This window comes from Bombus affinis, chromosome 11 (assembly GCF_024516045.1).
Source record: "Bombus affinis isolate iyBomAffi1 chromosome 11, iyBomAffi1.2, whole genome shotgun sequence".
NCBI lineage: Eukaryota > Metazoa > Arthropoda > Insecta > Hymenoptera > Apidae > Bombus > Bombus affinis.
The window spans coordinates 12,093,850-12,110,735 of NC_066354.1; the positions used below are offsets into that span (position 1 = coordinate 12,093,850).

General features: G+C 31.1%; 4 protein-coding genes across 10 annotated transcripts; 2 read left to right on the forward strand and 2 right to left on the reverse strand.

The window, feature by feature from the left end:
• Positions 1-17: 17 nt before the first annotated feature.
• Positions 18-2,499, reverse strand: LOC126922143 (tRNA modification GTPase GTPBP3, mitochondrial). Of its 2 annotated transcripts, none has more exons than XM_050734448.1 (5): positions 2,428-2,499; positions 1,577-1,750; positions 1,251-1,471; positions 433-1,145; positions 18-277 (listed from the first exon to the last, which is right to left on the reverse strand). In XM_050734448.1, the coding sequence occupies exons 2-5, from the start codon at positions 1,680-1,682 to the stop codon at positions 37-39; spliced, it is 1,281 nt and encodes a 426-aa protein (XP_050590405.1). In that variant the 5' UTR covers positions 1,683-1,750; positions 2,428-2,499; the 3' UTR covers positions 18-36. The 2 variants fall into 2 exon arrangements, with proteins under 2 accessions (XP_050590405.1, XP_050590404.1); XM_050734447.1 differs by lacking the exon at positions 2,428-2,499 and adding an exon at positions 2,210-2,359.
• A 207-nt stretch (positions 2,500-2,706) lies between these two features.
• LOC126922137 (histone H4 transcription factor-like) lies at positions 2,707-6,151 on the forward strand. Its single transcript, XM_050734427.1, has 5 exons — positions 2,707-3,186; positions 3,388-3,724; positions 3,945-4,260; positions 4,416-4,713; positions 4,793-6,151. Exons 1-5 carry the CDS (start codon positions 2,707-2,709, stop codon positions 5,018-5,020), a joined length of 1,659 nt encoding a protein of 552 aa, XP_050590384.1. The 3' UTR covers positions 5,021-6,151.
• Positions 5,006-7,142, reverse strand: LOC126922155 (uncharacterized protein CG4449). Of its 4 annotated transcripts, XM_050734473.1 has the most exons (7): positions 6,948-7,142; positions 6,784-6,843; positions 6,595-6,679; positions 6,329-6,449; positions 6,017-6,226; positions 5,724-5,868; positions 5,006-5,629 (listed from the first exon to the last, which is right to left on the reverse strand). In XM_050734473.1, exons 2-7 carry the CDS (start codon positions 6,812-6,814, stop codon positions 5,340-5,342), a joined length of 882 nt encoding a protein of 293 aa, XP_050590430.1. In that variant the 5' UTR covers positions 6,815-6,843; positions 6,948-7,142; the 3' UTR covers positions 5,006-5,339. The 4 variants fall into 4 exon arrangements, with proteins under 4 accessions (XP_050590430.1, XP_050590429.1, XP_050590432.1 ...); XM_050734472.1 differs by having other exon boundaries at positions 6,784-7,142; XM_050734475.1 differs by having other exon boundaries at positions 6,595-6,706; positions 6,784-7,141.
• Positions 7,143-8,366: 1,224 nt separating this feature from the next.
• LOC126922154 (mitochondrial glutamate carrier 1-like) lies at positions 8,367-16,805 on the forward strand. Of its 3 annotated transcripts, XM_050734469.1 has the most exons (9): positions 8,367-8,602; positions 10,833-11,007; positions 11,629-11,695; positions 11,921-12,055; positions 12,179-12,328; positions 12,675-12,811; positions 14,139-14,324; positions 14,403-14,553; positions 14,920-16,805. In XM_050734469.1, the coding sequence occupies exons 3-9, from the start codon at positions 11,655-11,657 to the stop codon at positions 15,056-15,058; spliced, it is 939 nt and encodes a 312-aa protein (XP_050590426.1). In that variant the 5' UTR covers positions 8,367-8,602; positions 10,833-11,007; positions 11,629-11,654; the 3' UTR covers positions 15,059-16,805. The 3 variants fall into 3 exon arrangements, with proteins under 3 accessions (XP_050590426.1, XP_050590425.1, XP_050590427.1); XM_050734468.1 differs by lacking the exon at positions 10,833-11,007 and having other exon boundaries at positions 8,368-8,602; XM_050734470.1 differs by lacking the exon at positions 10,833-11,007 and having other exon boundaries at positions 8,368-8,602; positions 11,956-12,055.
• The last annotated feature ends 81 nt before the right edge of the window (positions 16,806-16,886 follow it).

Below are 16,886 nucleotides of genomic sequence, written 5' to 3' on the forward strand. Positions count from 1 at the left end.
ATCGATAAATATGAACATCAATGTTCAAATAGGTTTTTATTTGCCTATACAAAAGTTTTTAAAGATAATATCTAAGACTTCTTCATTACTGATAGCACCAGTAATTTTGCCAAGTTCTCTTGCTGCGTCTCTGATATCTTGTAAGGATATAGCCATGTCATAAGTTGGTACTACAGTCTTTTCTAAATACAGTTCAAGACAATCTGAGACATGCAATAAATGATTTCTATATCGTGCATGACTGATTACAGGATTTTCTCGAGATGGATCTCCGCACCTGAAATTAAAGATATAGATTAATGCAATAAAATAGAAATGTTTTATTTGAAAGAAATACTGTTTAAACTATACTTATTGCTAGTAATTATATTTATTCATATAATTTATTATATTACTTGGTTTTACAAAATATTACAAAAATAAAATACTCACAATTCCTCGAAACACTTTCCTAATGCGTTCGTAAGCTCTACTAAACCTTCTTGCGTCTTACATGATATAGGAACAACATTTTGCTGCCTCCATCTTTCTTTTTCTTCTTCCTTAAGTAAGTCTATTTTATTTAGTACAGCAAGAACCCTTTTCTTATCTATTCCCAAATAATTTTTATATTGTTCTAAAAACTTTCCTACAGAAGTTTTTATACTATTTTCCGCACTAATTAAACATATAACAAAATCTGCTTCTTTCGAGTATTCTTTTGCTTTTCTAATACCCTCCACTTCTATTTCATTTTCTGGATTATTTCTGATTCCCGCAGTATCTGCAAGAATCATTGGATATCCACAAATATTTGTCGTTAACTCTATAACATCTCTCGTTGTTCCCGGTGAAGATGTAACAATTGCTGCATCTTTTCTAGAAAGAAGGTTTAGAAGACTGCTCTTTCCGACATTAGGCTCCCCAAGAATTGCTACGTGTACCCCAGTGCGTAAAATTTCCCCTTTTCTTCCATCAGAAAGGTGTTGTTGAATTTCTGTAGATAATGTTTGCACAACAGCATTAGCATCTTCTAACACATTTGATGTTACACTGTGCTCTTCAGAAAAATCAACATAAGCTTCTAAATTGGCAAGAACATTTAAAAGCGTAATACGCCAAGAATCATAGAGACGACGGAGGGAACCACTCGCTTGATTAGAGGCCTGTTAAAGTTACAATAGGAAATGTTACAACATAGTAAATTCTAGCGCTATAAGGTGATTAAAAAGTATTCTTTCAGAAGAATATTACAGTAATTTCATTTGTACCTGCTGACGTTGTTTTTCAGTTTCTGCTTCAATTAAATCCCCTATACCCTCTGCTTCAGTTAAATCTATCTTTCCATTTAAAAATGCTCTCCTTGTGAATTCTCCGGGAGGTGCTAGATGAAAACGTAACTTTGAAAGTGCATTTAAAATTGATGTCACTACTGCTGGACCACCGTGAACGTGAAATTCTGCACAGTCCTCTCCAGTAAATGATTTGGGCCCTGAAATTCATTATTCATTGAATACATGAGTTTTTTTTATACTATTTATTCTCGATACATAACTTCGACAGACACTCCTTTGAATTAAGCGATGAATCATATTACCTGGAAACCAAAGGCATAGACCCTTATCTAAAACTTCTTTTGTCTGAGGATCATGAATCTTTCTTAAGAAGGCTGTTCTAGGTTTTAGAGATGATATTTTTGTCATTTTTTCCAATGCTACTAATGCTTTTGGTCCTGAAACACGAATTACTGCCACGCCACATTTACCATATCCTTTAATACAAAAAGGCATTTATCATTTTAATGAATCATTTAATAAATTAAAGTAGTTAAATTAAAGTATAGCGAATACGATAGAACAGAACTATTACTGTAAATTAAATATAATTCACTTCAAGAGAATAGATTTTTTTAATTAAATAAAAACATAAATATATAGACATAATTAATATCTTTTCAGTTATATTGTATGTTAAATTGTAAATAATAATTTCATTTGATTCGTATTCATTTTCACATTGGAGTTTATAGTTAAACATAAAATACTTTAAAAGTTTAAATTTGTGATTGCAAGACGCATGCGCAGTTAAAATTGGCGGAATGCTAAATGTCCCATCTGATAAAAAGCAGTGTTGAAGTGCATAGCCATCAAATGAAAATTTCTATATAATAAATATATTAATTTTATAAAAATTTGAGCGATGCTAGAAATATAGAAGAAAGTGTAACAACCGGAAGAAAGTGCATAGATCGTAGAGGATCTACATTCACAAAAGTGTCTTTGCAGTAAAATTAGTGGAACGAAAATTCTGCGTCTCATTTTCTTCGAGCTGGTAGTTAACTTTCAAATGTTTTTATTTTAAAATATTCGTAACATTTGTGTGCACAATATATAAACAGTAACAAACTTTTATAAATTTAATACGACGTTTTTTTTTTCTTTTTTTTACATTTATTTCGCATTGGCTTAGAATCAGGTTAGGTATTCAAGCACAAGTATTGAGCATGACCATTGATTAGGGGAATGTAAGATGGAAGTTAATGATTAATTGAGAAGGTTCGGTTTAATCAGGACACCGAATATTTTATCTACATTAACGAACTTTTTAAGTGTTTGACATTTTGTGATAAGTTTTAATAAGCTTTTATAGTAATGCAGAAAATAAAGATTGTATGTGTTATATGAAACAAGTTTACAATATGAATATTAAAGTGTAAATTAAGACAAAATGGCAGAATTTGGAAAGAAACTAATCACTAGTAAAGATGTACAGAAATGGTGTAACGATTGGGTAGAATTGCAAAAAAATTTTACATATACAGATGAACCGCAATGTAAGAGAAGACATACAGATGACGATGATAGTTATAATACTGATTCCGAGTTTGATTCCGTATCAGAATGTGGAACAAAAAGAAGAGTTGGTTTCCCGCTGAAACGTGAAATTTATCATCTATCATGTGAATGGACCAGTTGTAAATATGAAACCAATCACGTCGAGAGATTCGTAAATCACGTGGCCACACACGTGTCTGATTTAAATACGCGGACCAATGAGAAAGAAATCAGTGTTTACATATGTCAATGGACTGGCTGTTTGTATGAGAGTGATGATCCCGATGAGATCTCTAGGCATGTTAATTATCATGCCTATCATACTAAATTGAAATGTATCGGATCAAATGTTCGCACCAGGATTAAATTACCTGTAAGAAATTATCTACTAGTAGTAAATTATAAGTGACCAGCTAAATTAACCGTTTTATTTCATAATTTTTATTCGACGATTCTATATTATAATTATTTGCTCGCTATAAATATTATTTTAATAAAAAATTATATAAGTTTTCTTTAAAAATTAAATAGAGATATAAAAATATTTACGGGATTTAAAATCTTAATATTTCAGAAATGTCGTAGAGATCCCGAATGGAAAAATGTTGTGGATCTTCCAGCGCCACTTCTTTGCCGTTGGGAAGAATGTCTGAAGCACTTCAGAAATTATCAGTTATATTTGTATCATGTGGCTGTTCACATCGAGGAAGGCCCTAGAGGCAATAAAATTGAAGGAGGTGTAAAATGTAAGTGGACAGGCTGTGGCAGCTTATATCCCAATTTGTACAAATTGAGGAATCATATTAGGCATCATACAAAAGAAAAGATCGTTGCTTGTCCTGATTGTGGTGCTACCTTTGCTTCCAATACAAAATTCCATATACATTGCAAACGGCAAATTCCAATTGATGGTAAGATATAATATTTAAACGTTAAACAATTCCTATAACTATCATAGTCTATCCAGATATTATGTATAGTATTTTCACTTGTAGAGGATCATTAAACCAATTAATTACAAATATTTGTCAGAAATTTGATATGCAAATAGATATGGTCATTTTTAATATAATAACTTATTTTGTTAAGCGTTACATTTATAAAAATAACTTACCTTAATTATTATATTAGTTCAGGGATTCCAGTGCTCTCATTGTAATAAGTTTTATCCAACTGAAGGAATTTTGAGAGATCATATGCGAATGCATGTTTTCAATTATAAATGCACTCTTTGTGATATGAGTTGTGACTCACCAGCCAATTTAGCCAAACATGTTAGATATCGGCATGTCTCTACTAGGAGTTTCCCTTGTCAGCTCTGCAATCATGCTGCCAAATCTCAACAGGATCTAGATACACATATGACAGTTCATACAAAAGGACCTAACTTTTCGTGTCATTTTGAAGGATGCCAATATAAATGCAAGGGCGCATATACTCTTGATAGGTACTGGAACCTTTTGTTTCCTGAAAATTCAAATAAAGAGGGGCAAAAAAATTTTAATGTATTTCATTTTGATTGTTCGACAAAAAAAGAGAGAAAGAAAAGGAAAAAAGGGAAAAAACTTCAGTTTCTTCATGGCGATAAATTTATATTTTAAGGCACATCGAACGAGTTCACACAATGCAGGTGCGATGGTATTGCTGTCATGAATGTCCAGTAAAATATAGGAAAAGCTATAGACTAACGAGACATTTAATCGAGACGCATCAATTGCAATTACCTAGTGGCCATACACGATTCCAATACAGTCACGACGAAGATGGATGTTACAGATTACAAATGTTCAGATATGAAGCTGTTGAAGAAGAAACAAATCCTTCTACTAACCACCTAAAATTGCAAAATAAAAAATTTAAAATCAAATTAAATAAAGATGCCAGTGTGCCTCAAATTCAGGTAATATGTTTGTTTGCAGTGAAGTTTATAAATAGTTGTGAAAGAGCTTGATGTTCAAAAATGTTATGTTATCTATTAGGTTTTTGAAGATTTGGATGAAAATGAAGAGGAAAATGAAGATAACGAAGTGCAAGAAATGTCGGGGGAGAAAAATGACGAAGGAAAATCTATGCCAGTGATATCGAATATTCTGATAACGATCGATGAAACAGATGCCGAGGGAAATATAATTAGAAGTAGAGTTGTGGAAGCGCAAGAAACTATGGAATTGCCACCCACCGAAGGATCACCGTTAATTTTAACATAAATTTATTTCACAATTGATTCGTACAATTTTTTATTAAAATTCAACAGGAACAAAATTTTATATATTTATTATAGATTGCTAATGATTTTTATATTTTTTTGTATTTTATATTGTTTCTCTTTCATAATTATTATTAATTGATACTTTATGTATGTCCCATAAAAAGTTTACAAATTGATCAATTTGGAACGAAGTACTTAATTTCTTTTGTACGAGACATATAATTAGTTAATTATATGCTAATTTGTAGTTACAAATAGATAATTTCATTTTAAATAAATTTATCAGATATGTTTTTTATAAATAAGTCTCTTATAAACTAGGAAGATAATCGAAGATCAAAACAAGCTTCGTCTTCTATATCTAATGAATCGGGTGTATCTGTAGCCGCAATTAATTCACCATCAAAATATAGTTTTACTTTTGATTCCTCGACATCAAATTTTTGAGCACATTTCTTTAATAAAATTTTGAAATCATCATCTCGTTTAACAGAAACAGTTAGATTTTTCTTGCCTGTCGTTTGTATTTTTATTGTACAAACGTTTTCATTGTTCGTGTCTTTTCGAGGCATAGTGTCTGTACTGTCCCTCTTAACGATGCCTCCCTCTGTAAACATTTTTTTCTATTTTTATTTGGAAAAGACGTTAAATGAAACTATAACTTTGTGCGAAGAAAATCAAAGTGGCAATGAATAATTTACCGAGTATGTCTATCACAGACAAATTTATGGAAGCCGGTGTATCAGTTTGTTTAATAGTTACATCTTTTTTTGTTATTAAAATTTCATCTATAGATACTTGTTCTAAATTAGCAAAATATTCAAAAATTTGTCGAAAGTTTTCATTCTAAAACAATGGAAATATTTTTATTTTCGAAATAAAGAGGTAAACAATAAAATTAATAGTTTGTCAAATACTTAATTAGTGTGACATAATTGTATTAATTTCATAGATATGACTATGAAATATATGTAATTATATTTTGATTACGTACTTTACAAATATTCAAACGATGTATGTCCTTTGATCGCCAAAGGATTTTAATGTTTATTTCATAATTCTCGGTCTCACTAGAATGTGAATTCTCTTGTGTACTGCTTTCGAGAACGAATAAATCATTTTCAGGTGATTTTGGTTTTCCATCTATAGAAACGATTTCTAGATCCGAATCTGCCTCATTGTCAATCTGCCATGCATTTCTTTTCTAAAAAGAACAGCAACGAAATTGGATATACAACGTACTTAAATTAATTGAATTAATAATTCCATGGATTCATGAAAAGAGCGTTTGTCTGTAATTGTTTACTTGTCTTTGTCTTGCCGCCGATCGATGCCTAGTAGTGTTTCTTTTACCTCTTGTATTCCGATTTGTTTTCTGTTTTTCTGATTTTCTTGTCGTTCTAATTTTGTCGGAGTCTTCTAGAATTCTGTAAGGTAATAGAAAACTTCGAGTTAGCATAAGATTATAGCGAGAAGGTACTAACAATGTATAATATATGTAATTTATAATTATAAAGCTAATCATAAAAACTAATTTGTTATGAACTTCATACGTATTAGATGTGTACCAACTCTTTGTTATTTTTTTGCATCTTCTTCTCCTCATCCTCCTCCTTTTGATCGTTGTGTTGTGATGGTGGCGGCTTTTTCTTTAAGGCTATACGTCAATTTTTAATTATATCATCTGTTTCTATGTTATACCGTAGATTAATAATTTAAAAACATTACCAACAATAATATTAATAATTATTATATACGTACCATTTAACTTTGCAACAGAATTTAAGTACATATCATCATCATCATCGTCGGATGAACTTCCTAATTGAAATGTTTCCATTATTGTCCGGTATTGTTAACAATATTATGATGTAAAGAGGAAAGCGAATCGGAATAGTACAACTTTTAGTCCGATATTCCTTTACCTCACAGTAAAAGAGGGTTAGATATTTAACGAAAGTATTACTTTTCGAACACTTTCAGCTACACAATGTTTTCTATGCACTACGTCAAGAAAGAAACGAAATTTAAGTAACAACATTACTATTTAAAGAATTCAAATGAATAATGCATAGTGGAGCAGAATAAATGAGTTTTTCTTTGATATCATGAACTTTTCCTATTCTAAATTGTATTTTAAATTGTGATTGCAGTGCCATCTTCATAGAACGGTGGGATTTAATTGATTTGTTTACTGCAAGTTACATATGCAATGAAGAATACTATATGTTACAATGTTTATAAAACTATATAAAAATTAAATGCAGAACTCGATAGTTAAATAAAAAAATGTTTATTATTCATTAATTACAATATTTCTTATCATTAACCATCATTGATTCACAATATTTGAAGACTATATAACTTCGGTACTCACAATATTCTTTAAAATTCAAATTTCGAATGTAATGTAAAGGAGGTAAATAAATTTGATACGACCGTTGCCAAATTTTTTGTTAAAATTCACTTTTGTATAACGTACTAATACAGTGTTAAAAACGCTACGTTGCTTGTAATTCAACAATACTCAAACGTATTAAACGTATAACAGGGTATTGATGATACCCAGATGGTTCAAACGAAGTGGAGATGATTCTACATGGAAAAATAAGTCGAGAATATCGAGTAAAGGTTTTCCATTCTTGAGAAAATCAAATTTAATCAAATTTAAAAATGGTATATATGAATTTGACTACCAGTACCAACTGGTAATTGAACTAAACAATCAGCAGAAGGTTATCTTATATGCGAAATTAAGCGAAAAATGTTGAATAAAATTTTCCCGTTTAAGGCCTTGTTTTCAAGAAAATAGCTCGATACACGCACGCTCGATTGATTTTCAATTTTTATTTTCTCAAAAATGGAACGTCCTATGACAAAATTTTACGTTATATTTTTTACATACTTTTACCGGTACAATAATTTGTCATCCATTATTCGATTCAATTCAGTTCGAAATTAACAAAGTTCAAGTATACTTGATAAATATTCAATCTTAAATTTCTCGAAAACGAAGCCTTAAATGAAAAAAAATGTCATTCTATGTACTTTATTCTATATATTTTGTTCTTATTCTTTCATAAAGAATAACCCCACTTTGTCTGTACCATCAATACTGAAACAGCCTGTACATTTAATTATACGTCAAATAATGAAATTCATTCCTATTCAAGTTATAGTCCAAATTAAGTATCTAGTACAAATACATTTCAATCGATTGACAAGTATATTTATCAATAATCGCTTTAATTTATACTATTTAAACATTTAAACGAAGACCATCGTCGCTCATAAATATTTCCCTCTCTTTCTTTCATTGATACAGGCCATTGCGATTGGTGCGTAACTCGTGACGTAAGTGAACGACGGTTCCACCCGTGGTCCGTAGTTCTCTTTTATCTCTTCAGATCCTCGGTGAAAACGAAATCTCCCGGGTATCATGCTAGTCACACTGCCTGTTTGAGATTGAACTTTCTACGTCATCCTTACTATCGCTCTCGATGATAAGAACTGCATTTTGTCAACGAAATTCTGTGAGCGACCACTACCAACGATCACGACCACTCTCCACTTTCAATCGGTGAGTATGTCTTCTGCTGAATTTCCGGTTGGCTGTCATTCCAAAATTTTACCAACTACCTGAAAAATATGACTTGCCAATACCAATTTAACTATTCACATTTGTATCGTTTTACGCTTTTTACCGTTTATCGTTAACATTAACATTGATCGGTAGACTTCTGTCAGGATATTCGAAGAAATTGAATTTTCGAAGATTCACGATTAAAGATCTTTCTTTGATTGAAAAACCGTTTTCCGTGAAATGTAAGCGGCTGAAAATAATAGCGAGATAGTCTGCGAAGGAAGTTCTCGACGTATTTTTTATAAATTAAAATCTAACCTTTCTAGTATATAGTTTCAGGCGGTATGGTCGTTACCTAACCTACTTTATTACTTCTTCCATATTTAACGTTTAATTGTTTATGTATGTAGATGTTCATCGTTTAATGCTCAACTGATAATACTTAACTGATGCGTATATAATCGATAGATTATTGATTCCCGTGCTTAAGATATCGTTTATAGCTTCTTTAGAGATATATACCTATTTATTTTCTTATTAATATTCTACTTTCCATTCATATATTTGCTCGTGAGGCGATATTACGTTGTCTGTTAACATTGTCATTTACGTTGAAATAAAGTTATACAGATTTAGACGTATTAATTTCATCGCGATATATCGTCATGTATGTATTACGTATACATATGCTTTCATATGTATATAGGTTTTTAGTTATCCACAATAAGATTTAGCGAATATGTATCTGTGCATAATGCAATTCTTATTGTGCAGATATCAACCCGTTATATAATGATTTCTTTATCTTTTTTATTACACTACTAACGTTCAAGGTTGAACGATAACGTTCAGAGATGCAGAAACTCAAATTAGTCTATAATGCAAATTGTTTTCCGTCTTTCTACTAAAACGTTACTATTAGACTGCGGATATCTATGGAAATTAATATTTCTATAAACATTATTAAATAAAAATCCGCAGTTCGGTGATTATTTAAAGTAATGTGAAAAGAGTTTATATGATTGAAATAGATTGAAATGAAAGGATTTATATGATTGGACAGAACTTATAATATTTGCGTGAAACTGCAAAGTGTGAGAAGTTTTAAAATACGAAGTTAGTAAACCAATCGCAGGGTTGTACGCAAATTGAAATTTCCTTGAAATTTCATGAAGTTTGAAATATCAAACCATTATTACTTTAGTTACCGAAGTTGCCAACATGTTTAGGGCAAACATGACGAGCAGAAATTGTTAGTAAAATTAGTACATTTGTGACACCAATTTGTGTATTTTCACTTTATAACATAGGCTTTAATCATGTAGGTAATTTAAACAAAAAAAAAGAAGAAGAAAAAAAAGAAAAACGAAAAAAGAAAGAGAGAGAGAGAGAGAGAGAGAACGAGAAGAAAAAGAAATCTCGATTTATGTATTCAGTGAAACCGACCTCGTAGAGTTGGTCGCGATGACGGAATTCATTGAAGAGAAATCGATCGACACTCGTGTCGAAACCCCTCGAATTGTAACGCATCGAAAATCGCTGAAAACGTTGAAAGGCTTGAGTAGGATTATTTTACAAAACCTGCTGATTGCTCGATTTTCGTCCAAGCTTAAAGAATGAAACTTGAAGAAAGAAATTTAAAAGGAAATCTTATTCACGTACATGGTTACAGGATGTCCCGGCAATCGTGGTACGGTCGACAATAATGCTGGTTCTATGCGAAAAAACAAATTAAAAATATAGAATAAAGTTTTTTCACGCGACGCTTCGTTTTCAAGAAAATCGAGTTTGAAAATTTGTCAGGTATGCTTAAACTTGACTAATCGCAGGTTAGATATGCTAGTGACCTAGCATACGCGCGCAATAAATTTTCAAATTTATTTTTCTTGAGAACAAAATATTTTATGAATAAATTTTATCGTATATTTTCGACTTCTTTTTCCGCGTAAAATCATCCTATTGTCGATTGTACCGCGATTGCTGGGGCAATGCCAGTATGTTTTTATATATGTATACCGAATAAAAATAAACGTTTTTAAAAGTCATGCAATGTTAAAGTTATTGTTTCTTCGTGTATTATCACCTTTTTTTTTAAATTTTTTTTTTTTTTTTTTTTTTTTTTTATTTTAGAAAACTTAACTGAAATCTTTAATCAATATAACAGAGAAAGTGTAATTTGCCATACATATTTACTAGTTTCTCATAATATTCGAATGGTCGTTGCTAGTCAAACTGATGGTTACGACGCGACGTCTGCTGGAAGCTCTGGCTTTCGTAAGAAATCAATGATGTGTCCAGGTCATATTTCTCGCCGAGAAATGCTAGTTGAAAGTGGCGATGTTGCCAGTCTAACAAGGACCATTTGCATCCATAGTTGTGCACGTGTCGTTATACATATGCGTGTAAGTTGTATGTAGAGAAAACTTTTTGTAATCCTTAGAACCTAATGACGAACAGATACTCTCCATATGCTTATTTATATCACAATATTATTCTAATAGTTAATTTTATCCACCAAGATGAAAATATAAGTTTGCCATTACGTACATTGATTACTGTTAATTGAAAGTTTATATAAGATACGGTATATGTGTATGCAAATCTAGATTTGATATCGATAACGCACTTGGATTAATCGGAAGAAAAGAGATCAAAAAGTTTCTTATTTTATTTTAAGTTTTTAGAAGAAGATAATTATCAACGAAAAATTGCATAATGAAAAACGATATTTTATTAAAACGAAATATTTACCTACATGTGAATGAATGAATATCGAATAAAAATGAAAATAGAATCAGCGATGAGAAAATTAAGATGTACGATCGACTCTAGAATAATTCCTGTTCAAGACATTTTCAAATTTTCGCATTAATTTTTTTACTGCTTTAAAAATATAATCCACTGTCTCTATCCAAAAATAATTATAATACATAGAATGTAATTGTGTCGCATAATTTTGTATACAATAACAAGCGTATATAATCGTTATCTTATATTTACCACCATGTGTAATTTTGTAACAGGGAGGAAATTATAAATTATAGTTTCAATGGAAAAGGACAGCGTGAATAAAGTTCCAGATCAATTTAAGTAAGTAATCCGTTCGATGCAAAAAAATCACAACTAACAAATATATTTGATTCTCACCGTAACGATGTTATGCCATAAGCGTGTACAAATTTACGCTTAATCAACAATTAATGAATTACCGGTATATGTGTGTGTTTGTGTGCGTGTGCGTGCGTGCGTGCGTGCGTGCGTGCGTGTGCGTGTACATATATATATGTATATATATATGTCGCAAATAAATTTTAGACTTCTTCCAAAAATTATAAATGGCGGGATCGCAGGTATCATCGGTGTCTCTGTGGTATTCCCACTGGACTTGGTTAAAACACGATTACAGAATCAAGTTATTGGCCCTAGTGGCGAACGAATGTACAAATCAATGTGAGTAATTATAGCTTCTGATAAATCTTTAAGAAAAGAAAATAGGATAATCACATCGAGTCAACTTGTACAAAATATAATGTAATGGTTTTTCTAATTAATCATAAAAATTATGTATTTCAGGTTTGACTGTTTTAAGAAGACTTACAATGCCGAAGGCTACTTCGGCATGTATAAAGGATCTGGTGTGAACATTCTTTTAATCACACCAGAAAAGGCAATCAAACTCACTGCCAACGATACATTTCGTTATTACTTATCTACAGGGCCTGGGTATGTTATTCTTCCGATAACAATTAATTATTAAGTAAAGATGTGCATACTATTAAGAATAGTACTACATACATACCGGCAATAATAGCGATGTCTATAATCTATATCGATTGATCGATATTGATACCGACATTGATATTCATATCTCGATATAATGTCGATATACGGTATATTCGTTCATATACGATATATATATACATGTATACATATACATATAATGTAAGTGCTTAATGTACATTAATACTGATCTAATATTAATGTTGATAATTATACAGAGATAACAATGTCGATAGTTAAAGTACAGCTAATAGCGGTGATAGTTAAAATCTATCGATTTTCTGCACAGACAGAAACTGCCACTAGAACGTGAAATGCTCGCCGGTGGATTAGCTGGAGCATGTCAAATTATCGTCACAACACCGATGGAACTACTGAAAATTCAAATGCAAGATGCTGGACGAGTAGCGGCAGCAGCAAAGGAAGGTAAATTTTGTGAAATATTCGCAAATTAATTAAAAACCAAATTATTTACAGAAACAGTTAGGCTAAAATGATTTTTAAACATTGAACGAGCACAAGGCAGGAATTATTAATAATTTAAAAGTGAGTAATTCTTTCACATAGCACGTAAAATATTTTACATTCTATTTGCGTTAACGTATATCACAAATTTCTCAAGTACATTCACCGAAACGTGGAATGAATCGCGATCTAGATTTGGATTCGGGAAATTTGATTTCGTTCGATTCGTGTTTTTTACAGCTACACGACGTCCGCGATAGCCGATAAAAATTTCAAGACGGGAAGGTTTAATTGCAGACGGATGGCAACGTATCAAATATGGACCGGTAAACGGTTTGAGAGGATTGCGTTTGTTTCAAGATTAGAATAGAAACTTTTTTTTATTGTTAACGCACTCTCCAGGATGAAATTTTGATTTTTGGAAACTTTGACTTGTTTTACAAATGTTTCCCTCGAGGACGAAATTTAATACTTTCTACAAAATTCTTTTACAAAATAGATACATTTTTTTAAATTTTTCTACGTCCTAACATAAAACATCGTGTTTCTTCACAAGCAGTGTTCTTCTCTTAAAATGAAATTATTAATCAATCCGTCTACTCCAACCTGGTGTTTCTCACGATTAAGTTTCTCTTGTCTGTAATTTTTAAAATCTTTAATTCTTTCTGTTATGCCTGATTTATCCAGGTGTGTCTCCCTCCTTCGTATCAGAGGTTCTCTTTGTGTGCACTGGTTATTCACTTTTTACGATATAAAATATAAAACTAACAGCTGACTGGAATTTATTAACACGTTCGTTGCTACTGGCGTATAACGTTGCATAGATTTAATTATCGTCGTGATACTGCTGACGTAATCATTGCAGTTTGCTTTTGTGCAGTCTGATAAAAAGAACGACAAACGAAACAGTATGGCCGCATTTTAATAGCAGCGAATGCGTTAGTTATGTTTATGATTTTGGTAGCGTTATTTATATTAAAAAAATACTCTATTCAAAAATCCGTTATACATAAAACAAGCATAACACAATTTTAGTTAAGAATTACGATATTTTTCAAATTCCTAGCATATTTGAAATTTAAGATTAAAATTTCTTAAACGTACAATCCTTTCTTAAACATACGACTATTTCTAAGATTTCAGTTGTCAATTACCTTCAGTTGTCAAAGACCACCAATTAAAATAAATTGATGGGACAATTAATAGCAAAATATCGACGATTATTTATTGCTTATTATTTATCTGGTAGGATTAATTAATAGCGTGTAAATACGAATAATTATTACAGCTGGGAAAGTTGTACCAAAGGTGTCGGCTTTATCATTAACGAAAGATTTATTGCGGAAAAGAGGCATTTTGGGGCTTTATCAAGGTACTGGTGCAACAGCGCTTAGAGATGTCACATTTTCTATTATTTACTTCCCACTATTCGCTAGACTGAACGATATTGGGCCAAAGAGAGAGGATGGTTCCTGTAAGTTTCGATCTCATCCTGAAAATTTATTTATAGTTCAAAGATTTAACATTTAACATTTTTCGTTTCATCGTCTAGCCGTATTTTGGTGTTCGTTTTTGTCTGGTTGTACCGCTGGTTCTATAGCTGCATTATCAGTGAATCCGTTTGACGTAGTCAAAACAAGATTGCAAGTAATCAAAAAGGCACCCGGTGAACCAACATACGATGGTGTACTGGACTGCATAACGTGAGTGTGACATTCGTATAAAAAATTATAACCATCTTAATTATCTTAATTATTATCGACATAATAATTTTTTCACGCTAATGTTTCTTGTGCACGTTATGTTTCCTCAGGCAAAAGATTATTATGCTTGACCAAAAAATATTCAGTTCTGAATGCGTTGAAAATATCGTGATCTTGAATAACTGAAAATCATATTAATAAGAAACGGATATAACGTTTCATATTGTATGACAGATAACTATACCGATGAGTTAATGCCAATGCGTTAATAAAAAAGATAATAGAAAAGTATTGATATTTTGGATAATTTTAGAAAATTGTGTAAAAATACCGAAACAGTATAATTGCTATTTATCTATTTTGCAGTAAAACATTGAAGAACGAAGGTCCAACTGCATTCTTCAAAGGTGGAGCGTGCAGAATGATCGTGATAGCGCCCCTTTTCGGGATCGCACAAACCATTTACTACCTCGGCGTCGCAGAATGGCTATTGGGTTTTAAGTGAACATCATCGCCCTCTTCTTCTTCTGTGTCGTCTTAGAATACTCTGGGATTAAACTGACAATAACTGGCGCGTAATAGATGTATGTTCGCTTAATATGGTTCGCTAGTTGCCGAGTAAGTGAATTGTTCTTTTCTTAATTACTCGAGAACCTTGGTTATCGGACGCGCGCAAATTGTATTCAATGTTTATTTGATAAATTATCGACGTACAGAAGTGTCTTTTTTTATTTTTGATATTTATGTATTATTATAATAGTTCTTTTAATCGCAATTACTTTTAATTTTGTTTCTCTCTCTCTCTCTCTCTCTCTCTCTCTCTCTCTCTTTTTTTCTTTTCGAAGATTTCACAGTGCAATAAAGCTTTCGAAATAAAATGGAGTTGTAAATAAAATGAAAACCTCTCTACGGTTTAAAAAATCAACAAAATATCAAAAATTACACAGCATTTCAATAGTAATATGATTTTAAGTTTGATACATGTCTCATCGAATTAAATTATTGAGCATAATAGAAGCAGAGAAGAAAACATTCAATGTAATTAGGCAGTTAATCTCATGAATTTATTTCTACGTATTTTTGTGATTGTCTCTTCAGATAATCAAGGTTCTGGTGATCTATTACGAAGGCTAAGTCACCGTTTATAAACGATAACGTTGATTTTGACTTAATATCATTATTGTATGAGAATGAAATTCGTGATTTGCGATCGAGTTCGCTTATTTTCACCATTGACGAACTAATTATAAATCTTAGGATTCTATTATCACCATCTTACCTATGCCTTACACCGGATTACTTCTTCAACAACCAGTGTTTCCAACTTTCTTTATTTACTTTTTTATTTCACATTTTAGTTTTTTATAACATTTACAATAAGTTATTAAGGTATCTGCAAAGTAAGATAGACTATTATTTTTATATCTTATTTTTATTTTATATATAAATGGAACGCGAATAAGTTTGCGGACAAATTTATAAACATAAAGTATTACATACCGTTATTACGTATTATACATCATATCGTTAATAAATATCGCGAAAAAAATCGACTAAATTATTTATGTTGTATATGTTATGTCGTAATGATGGGAACACTGGTATAGTCTACCGTGATAACAAGAGCTTACATTTTGTAAGAGATTACATAATTTCATTTGTGAATTCTAGTTAATGCTGTAGTCTGATCGTTGCTATATCTTTAAGAATCGAATAATAGGAAATAACTCTTAATTGGTATGATTATAAAATATAAAAATCATGCATCAAGGAATGCATATGAATGTTTTGTTGTATTTTAAATTTATAAACTAATGTTTTGTTTTAATGTATGTTTTAAATTAAAAAATTTAACATATTGTTATTCTATGTTCTGTTAACATAATTATACGATTATCATAAACATAGCTGTCTTATTAAGGAACCTCAAGTCGTTTTAATTTAGAAACTGCTGTTTGAAATATTTCTATACTTGTTTCTACCTTTTATAATTATTTATCTTCAGATACATTTATAGATTTGTATCTGTTTAAAATATTTATCAAATATCATAGCAATTAAGAGTTAACTTGTTCTTCCGTTTTCCTTCTTAGGAAATTTTGTGGAGAGATACTAGAAGAAATTTCCCAAATATGGGGATTTATTGTCAATTTTACTAGTAAAAGAAATTCTAGATATATAATAAAAATATTCATGTTATCGATGTATATTGACATTGTACAGAAGTAAATCTTAGCGGTTCTTCAAAAATACTCCTAAGGGAATTTGTTTGTTTGCATAAACTGTTCAAGCACAAATTTCTCTCCCATAAAAGAAAGGAGAAATGTGATTTT